The 17,300-nt window shown below is 40.1% G+C and overlaps 1 protein-coding gene and 1 pseudogene across 3 annotated transcripts in view; one reads left to right on the forward strand and one right to left on the reverse strand.

Annotated features, from left to right (window-relative positions):
- Nsd2 (nuclear receptor binding SET domain protein 2) overlaps nt 1-17,300 on the reverse strand; it is a 70,702-nt gene that overhangs the window by 37,043 nt on the left and 16,359 nt on the right. For all 3 annotated transcript variants that reach the window (XM_087909115.1, XM_087909114.1, XM_087909116.1), the window contains 4 exons: nt 15,054-15,213; nt 8,275-8,441; nt 6,732-7,214; nt 1,352-1,496 (listed from right to left, as the gene is read on the reverse strand). In XM_087909115.1, coding sequence (XP_087765241.1) covers nt 1,352-1,496; nt 6,732-7,214; nt 8,275-8,441; nt 15,054-15,213 — 955 coding nt within the window. The remainder of the gene's footprint in view (nt 1-1,351; nt 1,497-6,731; nt 7,215-8,274; nt 8,442-15,053; nt 15,214-17,300) is intronic.
- LOC125387568 (cyanocobalamin reductase / alkylcobalamin dealkylase pseudogene) lies at nt 4,913-5,518 on the forward strand (annotated as a pseudogene).

Raw genomic sequence — 17,300 nt, forward strand, 5'->3', positions numbered from 1 at the left:
CTACACAGGGCTGTTCCTCAGGTCTGGAATTCAAATTACTATTGAAGGAATCAAGCAGTCAGTTAACTCTCAGCTAGTACAAACAAGACCTAACAAAATCTTGACTAGGCTTTACTCCTAACCACACCACTGTAGGTCTGCCTGCAAAGTCCTAGACAGCAGGAGTAAGCTCACATAGCCATTACTGGAGTCACGAATACCATGCGGCACACCGAATTAGACACTTCAGCTGGTTTGCACTCACAACCTTAAACACTGAGTTCCAGGTTACTGACCAGCAGCAGGTTTTCCACTGTGAGGGTGTGAGGTGATTCTTTTTCTTTCCAATGAACACCCAGAGCATTGCCTATTTTACCTGGGATGAGATACAGTCCTTCATAAAGAAATCTGAGTTTGCAGGACAGTAATGGCACTCACTTAAAAGGCAGAGGTAGGCAGATTTCATGAGTTCAAGGTCAACCTGATCTACAGAATGAGTTCCAGTACAGTCAGGGCTGTTACACAGAGAAACCCTGTCTCGAAAAACCAAAAAGAAAGAAATCGGAGTTCCCTAACACTAAGTAAGACAGCAGAATAGCCACCAATAAACTTTCTTCTATAAGTTGCCATGGTGCTTTGTTATAGTGGCAGCAAAGTAACTCAGACACCTAGCAAGCCCTAAATTAAGATGAGTATCTCCAGGAGATGCAAAGGGGCTACTAGTGTATGTACTGTCACAATCTAATACCTGGCAGTTATTCTAGGACAACCTAGGATGCCTTAGCTTTGATGTCTAGCATCTCCAAAACTCAATAATGAACCTTAAGAGTTACAGACTATTTATTTTTAGTTAACACTCAAACACATTACACTTTATTTTTATATTAAAAGAGGGTTTTTTTTCCCCAAGCTTGTGTGTCTAAGTGCTTACACGTAACAAACCTGACCACTGTTACACATTTTCTCCAAGTCTTCCTCATCTTGTCATAGCCTAAACTGGTATTTGATGCAGTATATTTTAAAGTTTTAAACTGAAAACCTAGAAATGAGATACCTAAGTGAAGGTCAACCAGTCATCTCACTTGTAAGTTCTGCCAACTGTTCTCCACTGGGCCTGACCCATGGCCAAAGTGCTAGAACCACCCACCTTTCCTTTTTTCTTCTCTCCTATACCACCCCTTCAAATACTGCAACCATAATCCCTACTCTGTGTAAACAATAAAGTGGGGTCCTAAAGAGCATCAAGAACTGCAACGCTGATAAGGGAGGAAATGGTAACGACATGCACTAATGGGATCATGCACACTGTTCATGTGGTGACACGCTACACATCATACCCAAGCAAAAGACACATATATAGGTGCGTGTTTACCAGAGTCTTCTTCAGACTGGGCAGAGGTCACTAGGGAAAACTTTGTATTATATCGTGCTTTCTGCTTTTCGTTGAGCATGCTCCATTGGGATCCAAGTAATTCTTCAATCTCCTCCCCTGAAACATCTGGATGTTCAGCTACAACCTAAGAACACAGAAAGGAGGACAATAAGAACTCTACACTCACAAAATTCATTGTGATTTACATAAAACCAAATACATAGTCCTATGAGATTGAGTATGTAGCATTTATATTCCCACAGTATAGAATTTTGTCCAAAAAATTTGGTTAGAGGAAAATAGCACATAACCAATTCAGTGATTCACTAAAAATTTCTAAGTAAAAATAACTGACAAATGATGAGGAGAAAGCAAGTACTTTCAGCCGGTCAGTAGTAGTACACTCCTTTAATTTCAGCACTCAGAAACTAGAGACAGGAGGTTCTCTGTGAGTTCAAAGCCAGTCCAGGCTACAGAGCAAGTTCAGGAACAGGTACCAAAGCTACACTGAGAAACCCTGTCTCAAAAAAACAAAACAAAACAAAACGAAACAAAAAGTACTTTTTAAAAAACACTGAGTCATTTTTTAAATCATAATTTCCTAGACATCCTTGAAAAATTAGTAGTCCAGAAAGTTGTGCAAAAATGCTTCTTTGAGCATGGAGGTCTAATATGTCATCCTCACCAACTACAGTAGCCACACTCCATCTTTCAATGCAAGTCATAGATAAGAAATACAGACAACAGTCAACAAGCAAGCCCTAATTTTTGTCTAAGCTAAGCCAGCACAAAGATAACTGGTCTACAGAGGCAACAGATTCTCCACTTACTGAGTATCAGTACCCTTGGAAGATGCTAAAGGTCCTCCCAACCTACTAGCAAAGATTATCTGCATTTTCACACATTTTCTAGCTGGTTTGGACACACAGCAATCACTGAGCAGCAACTCCCAGCTTTAACTGCAGATGGCAATAACCGCAGAGTTAAAACCAATGATGTTTAGATCCTACCTAAGATCAAGTCAATCTAGTGTCTGACATCTATACTTCAAAGACTCCCAAGGATTTCTAATATGCAGTTGAATTCAAGAGGTAGGAATAGAGAAAAGACACAAGAACAAAGGCATACTAAGTTCAGAAACATACTCTAGCCTACCATTTATTTCAAGATAGTTCATGAGCTTTTGTATTTGTAAAGGCTGAAGTCACGATCTGAGTTCAATCACCAGACTCCAAAGTAAAAATGTAAGGAGAGAACCAACTCCATTCAGTTGTCCTGTGACCACCACAGATAAACCAAAACATGAGTACCCACCAAGACCTGCCATACATATACACACACACTTTTGAAGAAGAAGGAGGAGGAGGAGGAGAAGGAGGAGAAGGAGAAACAATTGAAGACACTCAACACTGACCTCTGGTCTCCACATAGGTGCATGCATAGGTACTGATATCCATATGAACATATACGTATGCATAAACACACACAAAGTCAGAAGGTAGCAACCAAATGTCCTCAAAAGTCTTGGATCTTCTATCCAATAACCCTAGCAAAAGAGGGTTCAGGTGGCCTAAGAGAGGTATGTGCCTCAAAAGCTGGCCCTTGACTAAGTCAAGACCATTTTTATAACAGCTTTAAGAGGCTAGAGCGATGGCTCAGCGGCTAAGAGTACTGGCTGCTCTTCTAGAGAACCCAGGTTCAATTCCCAGCACCCACATGACAGTTTACAATTCTCTATAACTCCAGGGGATCTAACACCCTCACACAGACACACATGCAGGCAAAACACCAATGCACATAAAATAAGAATTAATAAATCATTTAAAATGTTTTTAAAAAACAGCTTTGAGGACTGGAGAAATAGCTAAGCAGTTAGAAACAACAAAATATACTGTTCTTGCAGAAGACACAAGTTCAATTCTCAGCACCCACATGAGACAGTTAACTGCCTGTAACTCCTGCTCCAGTGATCTCACACCTCTATAACCTCTGAAGGCACATGCACACATACTTTTTGTTTTGTTTTTGTTTTTTCAAAATACGGTATCTCTGTCACTTTGGAGCCTGTCCTGGAACTAGCTCTTGTAGACCAGGCTGGCCTCAAACTCACAGAGCTCTGCCTCATATACTTTTAAATATTCATAAAAATTTAAAAACCGAACAACAGCATCAACAACAACAACAAGCAACACAACAAGCCTTACTTGGGCATGGTGGTGCATGCCTTTAATCCCAGATCCCAGCACTGAGGCAAAGTCAGGTAGATCTCTGTGAATTCATGGCCAGGGTGATTTACGTGGACAGTTCTAGAACAGGAAGGACCACATAGAAAAACCCTACCTCAAAAAACAGCCTTTGGGGATGAACAACAAGGAACTGTGAACACTGCCATCCTTTTCTGAACAGCACCTGAGCCCAATATAACGGCCCTAGTGGGCCTCACAGTCACAGTTCAAGGCTTGAGTGAAACAGGACAGATGAATATGTAAGTGAACTCTAACTACTGCACACCTTTACCTTGGTCTACATTGTTCTCATCACAGTGCCAATCTACGAGTTCAGTTACAATTCTTAGTATCACAAGGGTTAACTGAAATGAACCTGGGCCCCAGAAAGAAGTAAGAATAGAGGAGGTCTTTAGACAGCAGTCTAAATTCTCCTTTTTTTTTTTTCCGGTTTTTTTGAGACAGAGTTTCTCTGTAGCTTTGGTGCCTGTCCTGGAACTAGTTCTTGTAGACCAGGCTGGCCTCGAACTCACATAGATCCCCCTGCCTCTGCCTCCTGGGATTAAAGGCATATGCCACAACCACCTGGCTCTCCTTTAATATTTATTTAGATTTATTTTATATGAGCGCTCTATCTGCATGCACACCTACATGCCAGAAGAGGGCACCAGCTCTCATGATAAATGGTTTGTGAGTCACCACATGGTTGCTGGGAATTGCTAAAGAGCATACACTTCTCTTAAGCAGGCACCTAATTTTTCTATGGTTAGATGCCAAAGAAACAGCCTAGAGCATGCTGGAATATAGCTAGCTAGAGTTCACATTTGGTATAGACCTGCCCAACTTCCAAAGGATAAGAGCACACAGTTCCTCACCATTTATGTTCCAGCCTAGATGCCAAATACTAATGGTATCCATTTAGAGCTTATCATCATTCCCTTCCCACATGGAAACTGACCACATACTACTAAGTATTCTGTACCATGTCAAATCCAATAGTTAACCATGGTTTCCTACTAAGTGTTACCACATCTCTGGGCATACTTGGCACCTGGACAAAAGCACACACCTTCTCAGCTGACCACTTACTCTTTTTGGATGAACACAGGTAGATACTGAGGTACAAATAAAGAGTGGATATATTGTATTCTTCAGACTTTACAGAAGCAACAGACTCTATCTACAAAGCATTCAGCAGCTGGCTTTCTTCAACATCTACTAAATTCATTCTGATATAATATGCTATAGGAATAGATCACAACTACCACTGACAATTTTTTAGAGTTGAATAGTGCTGTGCTTTCCTTTGGCCTTCCTGGTACTCAGCACACCTGTTATGTTTGACAAAGCCCTCAAACCCTTCTTAAAGAGTTACCACCTTCAACCACTGAGAGACCCTGTGGATCAGTGCATGTCCTACCACCTGAGTAGTGTTGCAGAGAAGTTTCCAGAACTGCAAGTGGAATCATTGCTGACTATGAGGTCCACCCCAACCGGCGCCCTAAGATTCTAGCCCAGACTGCAGCCAATGTGGCAGGGACTGCTTACTACTACCAACGACAAGAGGTGGATCCTGACCCATAGGGGACCCAGCACATAGCAGGTGTGTGCATACATTCCCGATTTGGGGGCTGGTTTGCTATCCAAGGAGTAATGTTGCTGCCAGGGATTGAAATGCCAAATCTGCCACCCAGAAAGCCCCGATTGTGTGCCTACAAGAGCTGGCCGTATCACTCTGCTTGAAGGCTTCAATTTCCATTGGAGTGACTGGACTTACTGGGATGCCATGACACCTGAAGAATGGTACTCAGAAGAACAGAAGATCTACTTTTCTACTCCACCTGCCCAATGTTTGGCCCCACTAGGCTTAGTCCGGCCCTCAGTACACCCTAGCACTACATCTGAGCATCCCAGTTCCACATTTGCCAAGACTCAGAATTGAAATTGGCTTAGCCCCAGTATCTCACTACCTGTCTCCCTGGGCCCTTCATACCTTTCCCCTGTGGGATCCCACTTTGGTAGATTTATTTTGGGTACAATTTGGGTTTTGAAAAAGCACTTTTTTTAGTTTTTCAAAACAAAGCTTTCTGTGAAGCTATGGCTGTCCTAGAACTGACTCTGTAAACCAGGCTAGCCTCCAACTCAGAGTTCTGCCTGTCTCTGCCTCCCGAGTGCTGGGATTAAAGATGTATGAAAGAAGCATATTTTATTTTGATTATTTCCTGAAGCTCTCAAAGAGTCAAAACTCAATTTACATTGGTCAAGACAAATCACATTCAAGACAGACTCAAAATCAGCAGCTGCCTTCAAATATCGAACTCATACCTGTTACTATTTTCACGTAGTACTCCAAGATACTATTGAGTTGTAGGTCTCAATCTTCCTAATGTTGTGACCCTCTAATGCAGTTCCTCATGTTGTGGCAACCCCCAACAATAAAATTATTTTTGTTGCTATTGAAATAACTGATTTTGTTGTTATGAATCATAATATAAATGTTTTCCCAATGGTCTTAGGCGACCCTAAAGGGGTCTTGACCTACAGGCTGAGAATTGCTGAATTAGAGGATCCTAGGGGTATACACCCTTTAAACGGTACCCACTACATAGGGCTATGTCAAGTTATTATTATAAAACTACTTTGAAACTGTCTGACCAACAGTGAGTGATATGTTACTACTAAAGGTTTAAAGAATCTTACCATCTTGCTATCAAGCCTGCCATCCATCCTCATGGAATGAGAGAACTGACTCCTGGAAGCTGTACTCTGACCCCATATACACTGTTGTACCCTCTCCCCATAAACATGTGATTTAAGAGGAAGGAAAAAGAAATGGTCAAGGGCTGGAGAGTTGGCTCACTGGTAAGAGCACTGGTTGCTCTTCCAGAGGTCCTGAGTTCAAATCCCAGCAACCATATGGTGGCTCACAACCATCTGTAATGAGATCTGGTGCCCTCTTCTGGCCTGCATGTCTATCTGCAGGCAGAACACTGTATACATAATAAATAAAATCCTAAAAAAAGAAAAAATTAAAAAAAGAAGAAAACTAAACAGTTTTTTTACGCAGCGTACTAAGAAGTAAGAAGATTCGGCAATAAAGGAATGTTCCTCAAATTTGGCATGACAAAGAACTCAGAACCCACCAGCATATTTACCTCATCCCTGTGTTTTTGACAGAAGACTAAAAACTGGGATGCGGAGTCTCCCTTCCTGCTCCGTGGAGCAGAAGCTGTGGACTTTTTTCTCCCAGGAGGAGATCCTATTCCTCTCTTAGGTTCAGCCTCTGCCATCTTTGGAGGGGTACTCTTTTCTGTGCCAGGGTCACTTTCTTGGTTCTCAGCAGAACTAGACCTTTTGGCTCTTCGCCTTCTCTTCATGGGAATATCCTCTTCTTTCATAGACCCACGGTCTGTAGCAGCTTCTTCACTGGTCCCTGAAGAGTGCACCATTTCTCCCAAAGGTTCTGCAACAATGCCAGCCTCCTTAGCCACTTGAGGGTTGAGGTGTAGCTGGTCCCCCACATAGAGGAAGGTGAATTTGGCTTTCCGTTCCTCTACCGACATGCTAGCAGCTTCCTCTGCTTGAACAATGCCCATTTCCCACTGGGCTCTCAATCTCCCTGAAATAGGTTTTAACAACTGGAAAAAAAATATTATGAATTTTATTATATAGTATAAAAGGTAACTCAATTAAAAGCACTTTTACAATATCAGATAAGGAAAACCTATAAAAACCCAATTAAAATTTTAGATATAATTCAGCTAACAACTCTTGTTTCTTTAAACTATAAATCAACTCTAACAATTTTACCTAATATAATTTATAAAAAAGAAAAAATATAAAAAAATAAATTATTTCTGTGAGTCATCAAATGAATAAATGAAAAATAACATTCTTGGGTAAAAGTAAATGATAAATTAGGTTGGGCATGGTGACTAACATCTTTTTTTTTTCCTTTTTTCTTTTTTTGTGTACCCTTGGCTGTATTGGAGCTTTCTTTGTAGACCAGGCTGGCCTCAAACACACAGAGATCCTCCTGCCTCTGCCTTTCAAGTCCTGGGATTAAGTGTGAGTCACCATTACCCTGCCAATAACAGATATCTTTAATCCCAAAACTACACAGGCAGAAGCAGGAGGATTTCTATGAATTCCAGGCTAACCTACATAATTTCAGGCCAGCCAGGGCTATACAGTAAGATTCAGTTGATGTGGGAAGCCTTTCTGTATATGTGTTGCTTTAGTGGCTAATGAATAAAGCTGTTTTGGCCAATGGCTTAGCAGAGTAAAACCACGTGGGAAATCTGAACAGAGATATATAGAGTAGGCAGAGTCAAGGGGACGTCACATGGCTGCCAAAGGAGACAGACGCCGGTAAACCACAGCCTTGTGGTGATACACAGATTAAAAGAAATGGGTTAATTTAAAATATAAGAGCTAGGTAGGAACACATCTAAGCTTTTGGCCAAGCAGTGTTGTAATTAATATAATTTCTGTGTGATTATTCGGGTCTGGGCAGCTGAGAAACAAAAGAGTAGTCTGTCTACATTCTGCGCAAAATAGACAGACAGACAGACAGATAAAATAAGGTACATGACCAACATAAGAAACTACTTAAGCAACTATAAGGTCAAAATAAAATAAACTTGGTAAAAGTTAAGATTTTTTTATTTAAAAACACATTAAAGGAACTTCTATCACCTTGATTTTCTCAGCTTTCGTGGGTGCCTGCTTGGCACTTTCTTGGCATAATTTTTCAAACTGTTCTTCTCCTTCAAAAGCAACAAGGCTCTTCTCAAATATCCAAGCCCTTTCTGGGGCATCACCAAAGAACTGTACATGATACTGGCGTGCACTTTTTTTCTGACCTAATTTTAAAAATAAAAACCATGAATATTAGAATTTGGGATGAAACTGAGCAAATCTACTAATGCTTTAAAATTATTTTACTCGGTACAGTTTGTGTTTATTAATTTCAGCATAAATTTTACCTTTTTATCTTCAATATATTCCATGCCCAAGAGGAAAATTCACTAATCAGAGATATCAAAGAAAATACAAAAGTAGACTAGGAAGAAGCTGAAGAACATTCTTTTGTCTTCTCCTTTCAATATCTTCTTAGAGAGGTTTTTAGACAGGACAAGACATCAGCAAAAGAGAACATCCAAAAGAGCAAACAGCAGCATGAGGGCAATACACTGGGCTGGATTCAGTAACCAATCTATCCCTACCCACTGATAACTGACCCACCCACTTCCAGGGGATCTGATGCCCTCTTCTAGCCACCATGGACACACTGCTTAGAATAAGAGCAGAATGCCTCAAAGAACTGTTGCAATCACAGCAACCCCCCTCAGATATTCCCTGATGTTATTCTTCAAGACAGGATTTCTCTGTGTACCTCTGAAGCCTGTCCAGGATGTCACTCTTGTAGACCAAGCTGGCCTTGAACTCACAGACATCCGCCCTTCTCTGCCTCCCAAGTGCAGGGATTAAAGGTGAGCTCCTCACTATAATTCTTAGCCACAGGAAGAAACATCTCTCAATGCAGCCAGAGGGATGAGCAAAAATACTACTATATCCTGAAATTTCAAATTTTGCTTGAGTTGAAGAAGAGGTAAAACACAGGTAAGCCAGGCGAAAGGGCAGATCTCAGTAATAATAGGAAAAAAAAGATCTTTACCCTATCCTAAAGAAAGTAAAATTAGACTTCCTGGATAGCTAAAGTACCCAAAAGAAAAACATCTTCATTCAATCTTTCAAAGATGCCTCCAAAGATGCCTCCAATTGCCAGGTGGTGGTGATACATGCCTTTAATCCCAGCACCTGGAAGGCAAAGGCCAACCTGGTCTACAAAACGAGTTCTAGGACAGTCAGGGCTGTTACACAGAAAAACGTATCTGCTGGTAGCGTGGGGGAACAAACCAAAGAAGATGCCTCCAGTAGTGGTTCAAGATGGCTGAGCAGTCCAGTACTCGGGAGGCAGAGGCAGATGGATCTCTGTGAGTTCGAGGCCAGTCTGATCTACAAGAGCTAGTTTCCAGGACAGGCTCCAAAACTACAGAGAAACCCTGTCTCAACCAGCCCCCTGCAAAAGAGTGGCTCAAGGTGAGTTCAATCTTCTAAAACAACACTGGAATAAAAGGAGTGTTCCACTGTGCCTAGCTAGTTTTTATTTTTATTATTTTATTTTTATTTTATGTGTATAGGCATTTTGCTTACACGTATGTCTGGGTTGATTTTCTAGCTCCTATATGGCAGCTCACCACCATCTTTAACTCTAGTTCTAGGGGACATAATGCCCTTTTCGGGCCTTCAGAATATGCACTGCACATACACGGTGCATAAACGTACATTCAGACAAACACACATATAAGATAAAAAGAAATAAAGTATATTTTTTTTAAAAAATTTTAAGGGCTGGAGAAATCGATCAGAGGTTAAGATCTGGCTGCTCTTCCAGAGGTCCTAAGTTCAATTACTAGCAACCACAACCATCTGTAATGAGATCTGGTGCCCTCTTCTGGCATGTAAGCATACATGCAGGCAGAATACTATATACATAATAAATAAATAAAATCCTTTTAAAAAATCTTAAGTCAGAGAGATGACTCAGTGGTTAAGAGAAATTTGATGTTCTTACAGGGGACTCATGTCTGATCAGTCCCCAGAACCCAGGTAACTGATAACTGTCCAAAACTCCAGTTCCAGAAGATCCAGAGCCTTTCCTGGTCTCTTTCAGCACTTACACACACACAATGCACATAAATACACACAGGCAAATACTCATACAACATTAAAAAAATGATGCACGCCTTTAATCCCAGCACTTGGGAGACAGAGGCAGGTGGATCTCTGTGAGTTTGAGGCCAGTCTCATATACAGAGGGAGTTCCAGGACAACCAGGGATAAACAGAGAAACCCTGTCTCAAAAACCAAAAACAAACAAACAAAACAAATTACCTCTCAGTTGGGGAGGAGAAGGTAGGAGTACATATTGTATATAATATTACTTTAAAAATAAGAAACTTTAAAAAAAAACTAAAGGAACACCAAGCAATTTGTGGCTTTTGCCAGTATCTTAATTTTTTCATAGTATTGAAAGTTAATATAGATATGAATCATAGTTCATAGTGAAGAGAATCTTTTATAGTATATAATGAATTGCTATTAATTTAAGTGATATTTAGAAATAGTTAATGTCAGGCTGGAGACATGGATCAGAAGTTAAGAGCACCTGCTGCTCTCCCAAAGGAGTCAAGTTCTAGCACCCACACTGTGTAGCTCACATCCAACTAACTGTAAGTCCAACTTAGAGGGATCTGATGTGTCTAGTCTCAATGGGAACCTGCATTCAAATTCACACACATACACACAAATCCTAAAAAAAATCATTTTTTTTTTAAAGGAAGAAAAAAATTTAATGCCTAGCACAGGGTGACGGCAAACACCTTTAATCCCAGTACTAAGGATGGAGATTCAGGTTTATCTCTGCAAGTTTAAAGTCAGTCTGGTCTATTGGGAGAAATCCGGGCTACACAGAGCAATCTTATTTCAAAAAATAAAAACAGTTAATAACACAGAAAGGAAAATCTTGATGTATCTATCTGTTGATAAAACAGATTACTATAGCTTGGCCCAAAGTTTATAAAATCATGCTACTTTTAAAAAATTTATTTATAGCTAGGCATGGTGGTGCATGCCTTTAATCCTAGCACTTGGGAGGCAAAGCATGGATCTCTGTGAGTTTGAGGTCAGCCTGATCTACAGAGCAAGTGCCAGGACAGGTTCCAAAGATACACAGAGAAACCCCATCTCAAAAAAACAAAAAATCTTATTTATGTATTTTATGTGTAAGTCTGCTTTGTTTGCATATATGCACACCAGAAGAGGGCATCAGATCCCTTGAGACTTCAGTTAAAGAATGTATAGAAGGTTTTTGTTTTGTTTTTTTCAAGACAAGGTTTTTCTGTGTAGCTCTGGCTGCTGTGGAATAGAAATTTGTTTAACTATGTCAAGATGTGTTGCAGAATAATTATTTCCTTTGTAAAGATGTGTTGCATTTGTTTAACTACATAAAGATGTTTTGTTGTTTCACCCTGCCTGCCTAAGGCACCTGATTAGTCTAATAAAAAGCTAGCTGGCCAATAGCTAGATAAAGGAAGGATGGGGGGGGCTGGTGGGCAGACAAAATAGGGGAGTCAGTCAAGAGCCACCAGTCAATCAAGGACCAGTCAGCCAGCCACAAAGGAAACAAAAAAGCAGGAAAGACAGTAGAAGTAAGCAAGTCTCAGGGCAGTACATAAATCAATAAAAATGGGTTAAGTTTAAAAAAAAAAAAACTAGAAACAAGCCTCTGCCTCCTCTGCCTCTGCCCCTCTGCCCCTCTGCCCCTCTGCCTCCTGAATGCTGTGATTAAAGGCGTACACCACCACCTGGCTTCTGTATAGAATTAAATATAATTATAGTTGTGAGCCACCATATGGGTGCTGGGAATTGAACTGAGAACCTCTGGAAGAGAAACCAGTGCTCTTAATCACTGAGTCATCTCTCAAGTTCCTACTTTTCCTTGTTGTGACAAGGTCCCACTATGCAGTCATGACCAGGCTCAAGCCTACAGAGAATTAATCATCTCTGCTTCCTTGGTACTGGGACTAAAGATGTGTGTCACCATACCCTAATACTTTTTTTTTTTCCCTTTTAGACAGAACCTCACTATGCAGTTTAGGCTGACTTCAACTTTAAACCTTTTTTTTTTATAGCACCTTCTCAGTGCTAGAAATATAGGCATAAACCACCACACTTAGCTTAAGTATAGTATTTCTTATTTATTTATTTATTAAAAATTTCCACCTCCTCCCATCCTCCCACTTCCCTCCCACTCTCCCCATTCCCCCCACCTCGCTCTCCAGTTCTAAGAGAAGTCAAGTATAGTATTTCTGAAGTTCTTTTCTATCTAAAAATTTGCCAACATAATCTAATTTTTTTTCTCCCCACTGAGACAGGCTACCTTGGAACTTATTATGTAGACCAGCCTGGCCTCAAACTCACAGACACCTGCCTGCCTGTGTCTCCTGAGTGTTGGGATTAAAGACACGCCTCAACACACTTTTCTTTTTTATGAGTATCTTTAACCTGTAAGAACTTTATTTGGGCCAGGCGGTGGTGACACATACCTTTAATCCAGGCACCTGGGAGGCAGAGGCAGGAGGATCTCTGTTGAGTTCAAGGGCAGCCAGGGCTATTACACAGAGTAACCCTGCCTTGAAAAAAATAATTATTTGGGAGCTGAAGAGATGGCTCAGCAGTTAAGAGTGCTTGCTGTTCTTCTAGAGGATCCAAATTCAATTCCTAGCACCCACATAGTAGCTCACAACTGTCTGAAAGGGGATCCTAGGCCTCTGGCCTTCTAGAATCCTGCACTCATGTGCACATATTTCCACATAAATACACACCCACACACACCAAATGCACATAATTAAGATAATAAAAGCAGTTAGTGATGGCGCATAGTATTCAGGAGGCAGAGACAGGTAGATCTCTGATCTTGAGGTCAGATCTACAGAGCAAGTTCTAGGACAGCTAGATCTACACAGAGAAAACCTTTCTCCAAACAAAACAAAGAAACAGAAAAAGTAAATATTTAATTTTATCAAAGAAATTTATTTTAACATATGGTAAGTTGATGTTCTACTCTAAATATTTTGAAATTTTTAGTGTGTGTGTGAGAGAGAGAGAGAGAGAAAGAGTGAGAGAGAGAGTGTGTGTGTGAGAGAGAGAGAGAGAGAGAACACACAACTTTCCAGGACAACATAAGTTATTGTCCTTCTACCTTGAGTTCCAGGAAACAAACTCAGATCATCAAGATTTTTTACCACATAATTAGCCAGTTACTCAGCATCACTAATTAGTAATCTTTTCTTTTGCAAATCTAGTATTCATGAATCACAATTTGTATGAAAATGCTCATCACTGACCCCTGCCCATACGTGTACTTAAGAGAGCCTGTCCCCTTTAAACATCCAGGAGTCCAATTGTATACTGTGCAACCCCTGGCCCTCTGAGCTAGAGAGAAGTATGCCGAGACACTCTCCAGATTCTGTGGAGCCTACTGAGCTCTTGAGTTAACAGTAGGCATTTATGTACTCACAGTCAATTCTACAAGACACAAGACTACCTCAGAGCTAAATCTGAGAACGAAGAGAAGCACTAAATGCAAGCAAGGCCAACTATGTACAAAATAAAAATAAAGCATAGAGAAAGTCACATGAACAAAAGACCACAGAGGTTCAAAGGACAAGATAGGCATCAACATGCTTGAGGTTTGATTGAGACCTTGGTGGGGCATAGTACCACACATCCCAGCACCAGAAGCTGAAGCAGAAGGATCTTAAGGACAAGGCCAGTCTGAGCTACACAGACCAAGTCTAAAACAAACAAACAAAACAAACAAAAACCAAACCCACTCAAACTTAGAGATCCTTTGTTACTTTTCCTCTCAAACCTGTTCCTATGCAATTAACATACTTATGTGCTAAATCATTTTTAAGTATTTGCTTTGTATCAATAACACTACAATTTAAATATATTACTTAGCTATTTCATGAGCAAATTTATCTATTTAAGTTTTCTAAGTCAAAGATTAGCATTTCTAACTTTTGTCCCTTCCCAAGTGTAAAATGGAGATTTTTGTAATTCAAACTTAGTATCATAAAATAGTAGTCTATAAATAAGCAAGCACTATACATTTAAGTAGTAATTTTTGTCATAAAACTTGGGAGCTAATACAATGGTAAAGACTGTTTCCCCAGCTAGAGATAGATGGCTCAGTAGTTTAGAGCACCTGTTCTTGCAGAAGACACAGATTCAGTTCTTAGTACCTATGTGATAGCTCACAACCATCCCTAACTCCAGTTTCAGGACAGTCAATACCTTCTGACTTCTATGTGCATCAGTTATACATGTGGTTCATGTACATACAAGAAGACAAAACACGCCAGGCAATAGTGGTGCACACACCTTTAATCCCAGCACTCAGGAGGCAGAGGCAGGAAGATCTCTTGTCAGTTTGAGGCCAGCCTGGACTACAAAGCGAGTTCCAGGACAACCAGAACTGTTACACAGAGAAACTCTGTCTGGAAAAACAAAAACAAACAAACAACAACAACAAAACAAAAAGAAAAAGAAACAAGAAAAAAACGAAAAAAAAAAAAACTAAAAAAAAAAAAGAAGGCAAAACACACTCACACATAAATAAATCTAAAAAATTTCTCTTCAACACTTGTTTCCCTGTTAGTACTAGTTCAATCAGATGAAGACTACACATAGGAAATAAAAGTGTCACATTGGAACCAATCACCCACCTTTGGCAAAGTTAAAAAAGTGGCCAGTAAGGTCACTTAGCAAAGAAGGAAAAACATGCAAATTAGAAAGGTTTGGTGTAGAAAAGGAATATGGAAAAAAGAGTCAAAATTTAGTACCTTTAAGTTTAGTATGGCTGTGAAGGAGTGGATCAGCAGAAACCATGCAAGGCCACCAAGGGTAACCTGACACTTTGGACCACACCAAATCACCCACATTGTATTTCAACAAGAGGCTATCTCTGCCAGTACTTGGACAGGACTCCTTCTTAACTGGAATCTGAAAAGTGAACAACAAAAGACAAATATTAACATTCAGTAACTTACCTTAAATTCAGTCTTCTATCTATAAAGAACAAGCATTAATCAGAGGTTTAAAATCAGAAGTTAATTAAAGGTTCGAAAACATGTATGGAGAGGACTGGGGGGGGGGTATAACTCACTGGAAGAGCATTTGTCTTTATGCTTAAGGTCCTGAATTCAACCTTCAGAGAATGACCCCCTTAATGTATTTTAGATTTCATCTTCAATATCAATCATTTCTCACAACTGCTTTCTCTCATTCTCATCTCAAGGATTATCACAAAGCTGGACACATAGCAGTGTGCTTTATCCAAAAACTCTCAAAACATATTGCCCCCTACTCTGACCACATATGTATCTGTTAGATGGTCTTTGAGAATACGTGTCTCAATCAACATACCAATCTCTTGTGCTGAAGCAGGGGTCCTAGCCCCACCAATAAAGACAAGTGCTCTGTACCCACATGTGAGGATGTGTTTTGAGTGCTCAAAGCTCAACTAAGCTCAGTTTCTCAATCTCTGGAACATGGGTAAACTGAACATCCTTTTAGGGCAATTCTAGGTCCAAGACACTCTAGGTCCTGCTCCTGCTGCATAATTACTCTCAAATCTCATTGCCTGTTACAGATTTGTAAGCATGGCACTAGAGGCTACTAGAGAATCATATTATTCTTCCATGAGATATTAGTACTCAAATGATTGTACAGCATCTCAGTATTACTTCACTGTGTAAGTAGACGGTAATTTTAACCAAATCAAGTGGCAGAACTAGTAATAAAAGTCTGGTCTGTGACAACATTCAGAGGCCTCTTCAAAGAACTGTGAAAGCATAAGGTCAACCACATTTACAGGCATATCCAAAACACTCTAAATCAGCCCAGATTGTTATATTTGCCTTTTAAAAGATTTACCTTTGGGATGGGCATGGTGGTACATACCCTTAATCCCAAATCCCAGCATTTAGGAAGCTGAGATAGTTAGATATCTATGAGTTCCAGGCAAGGGCTACATATTAAGATCATGTTCCCCTCCCCTCCAAAAAAAAAAGGAAGAACACAGATTTACCTTTGGAATTACATTAGCAAGAGTAGAATAGATCTTCAAAACTACTGTTTTTAAACCCTGAAAGTACTTCGTGGATTTAAGGATTTGAAGGAAATTTCAACTGTTCTTTATTTGTGGTAACAAAATTTTTCACAACTACAACTTGAAAATAAATATTTCAACTTTCATGATGTCCACAATTATAAATTATGAACTTCAACTTACCTGCTCTTGAGTTTTGCCTGTGTTACCACTGTTGCTACTAACGTCAACAAATACCTAGTTTTCTCCAGGCCTGGATGAGTAAGGATCTGCTTTGGTGTCCCTATTTCTTTGCACCAAGGCCAATGTCACTTAGTTGTCTTATATGATCATCTATATTAACTCAAGCATCAGGACCACCCTGAAGGTCATTTTTAGGACACTGGCAACACAAACAGAGTAAGAACCACATGTTTTTCCACTTGAAGTCAGGACTTTTCCTCCTCAGTCTTTGATGGATTAACCAGTACATGCCCACTTATATACAAAGTATTGGGCTCTGCAGTAAAAACCAAGAATAAGGTGTGCAACATAGCCCAATTGTCAAGGAGGCAGTCAACTGCTGAACCACTTGACTGAGGAGACCACTAAGTAGACAGTGTTGTATGCAGAAAACATGACACGAGTATCTCTGCATAACACAGCTCTGCTCCGTCATACACTATATGGCATCTACTTAAGTCTAATGTATCTCCGCTGACTAGCTGGTCTAGAACACCTGGGACATGGAACCCAAAGAAACAGTAGACCTAGCAAGGTCATGAAAAGTGACAAACCTAGATTCAGAAATAATTGTTCTTTTTTTTTAGACAAGGTCTTAATATGTAACCTTGACTGGTCTTGAATTCAGAGATCTGCCTATCCCTGTCTCCTAGGAGCTAGAATTAAAAGTTTGGCCCACCACACCTGGCTTGCTTGCTTTTTTTTTTTTTTTTTTGCCATTTTAATCTTGAATGGTAAACCCAACTAGGCCTTTCAA

The sequence above is a fragment of the Myodes glareolus genome, chromosome 8 (assembly GCF_982192425.1).
Source record: "Myodes glareolus chromosome 8, mMyoGla1.1, whole genome shotgun sequence".
Lineage (NCBI taxonomy): Eukaryota > Metazoa > Chordata > Mammalia > Rodentia > Cricetidae > Myodes > Myodes glareolus.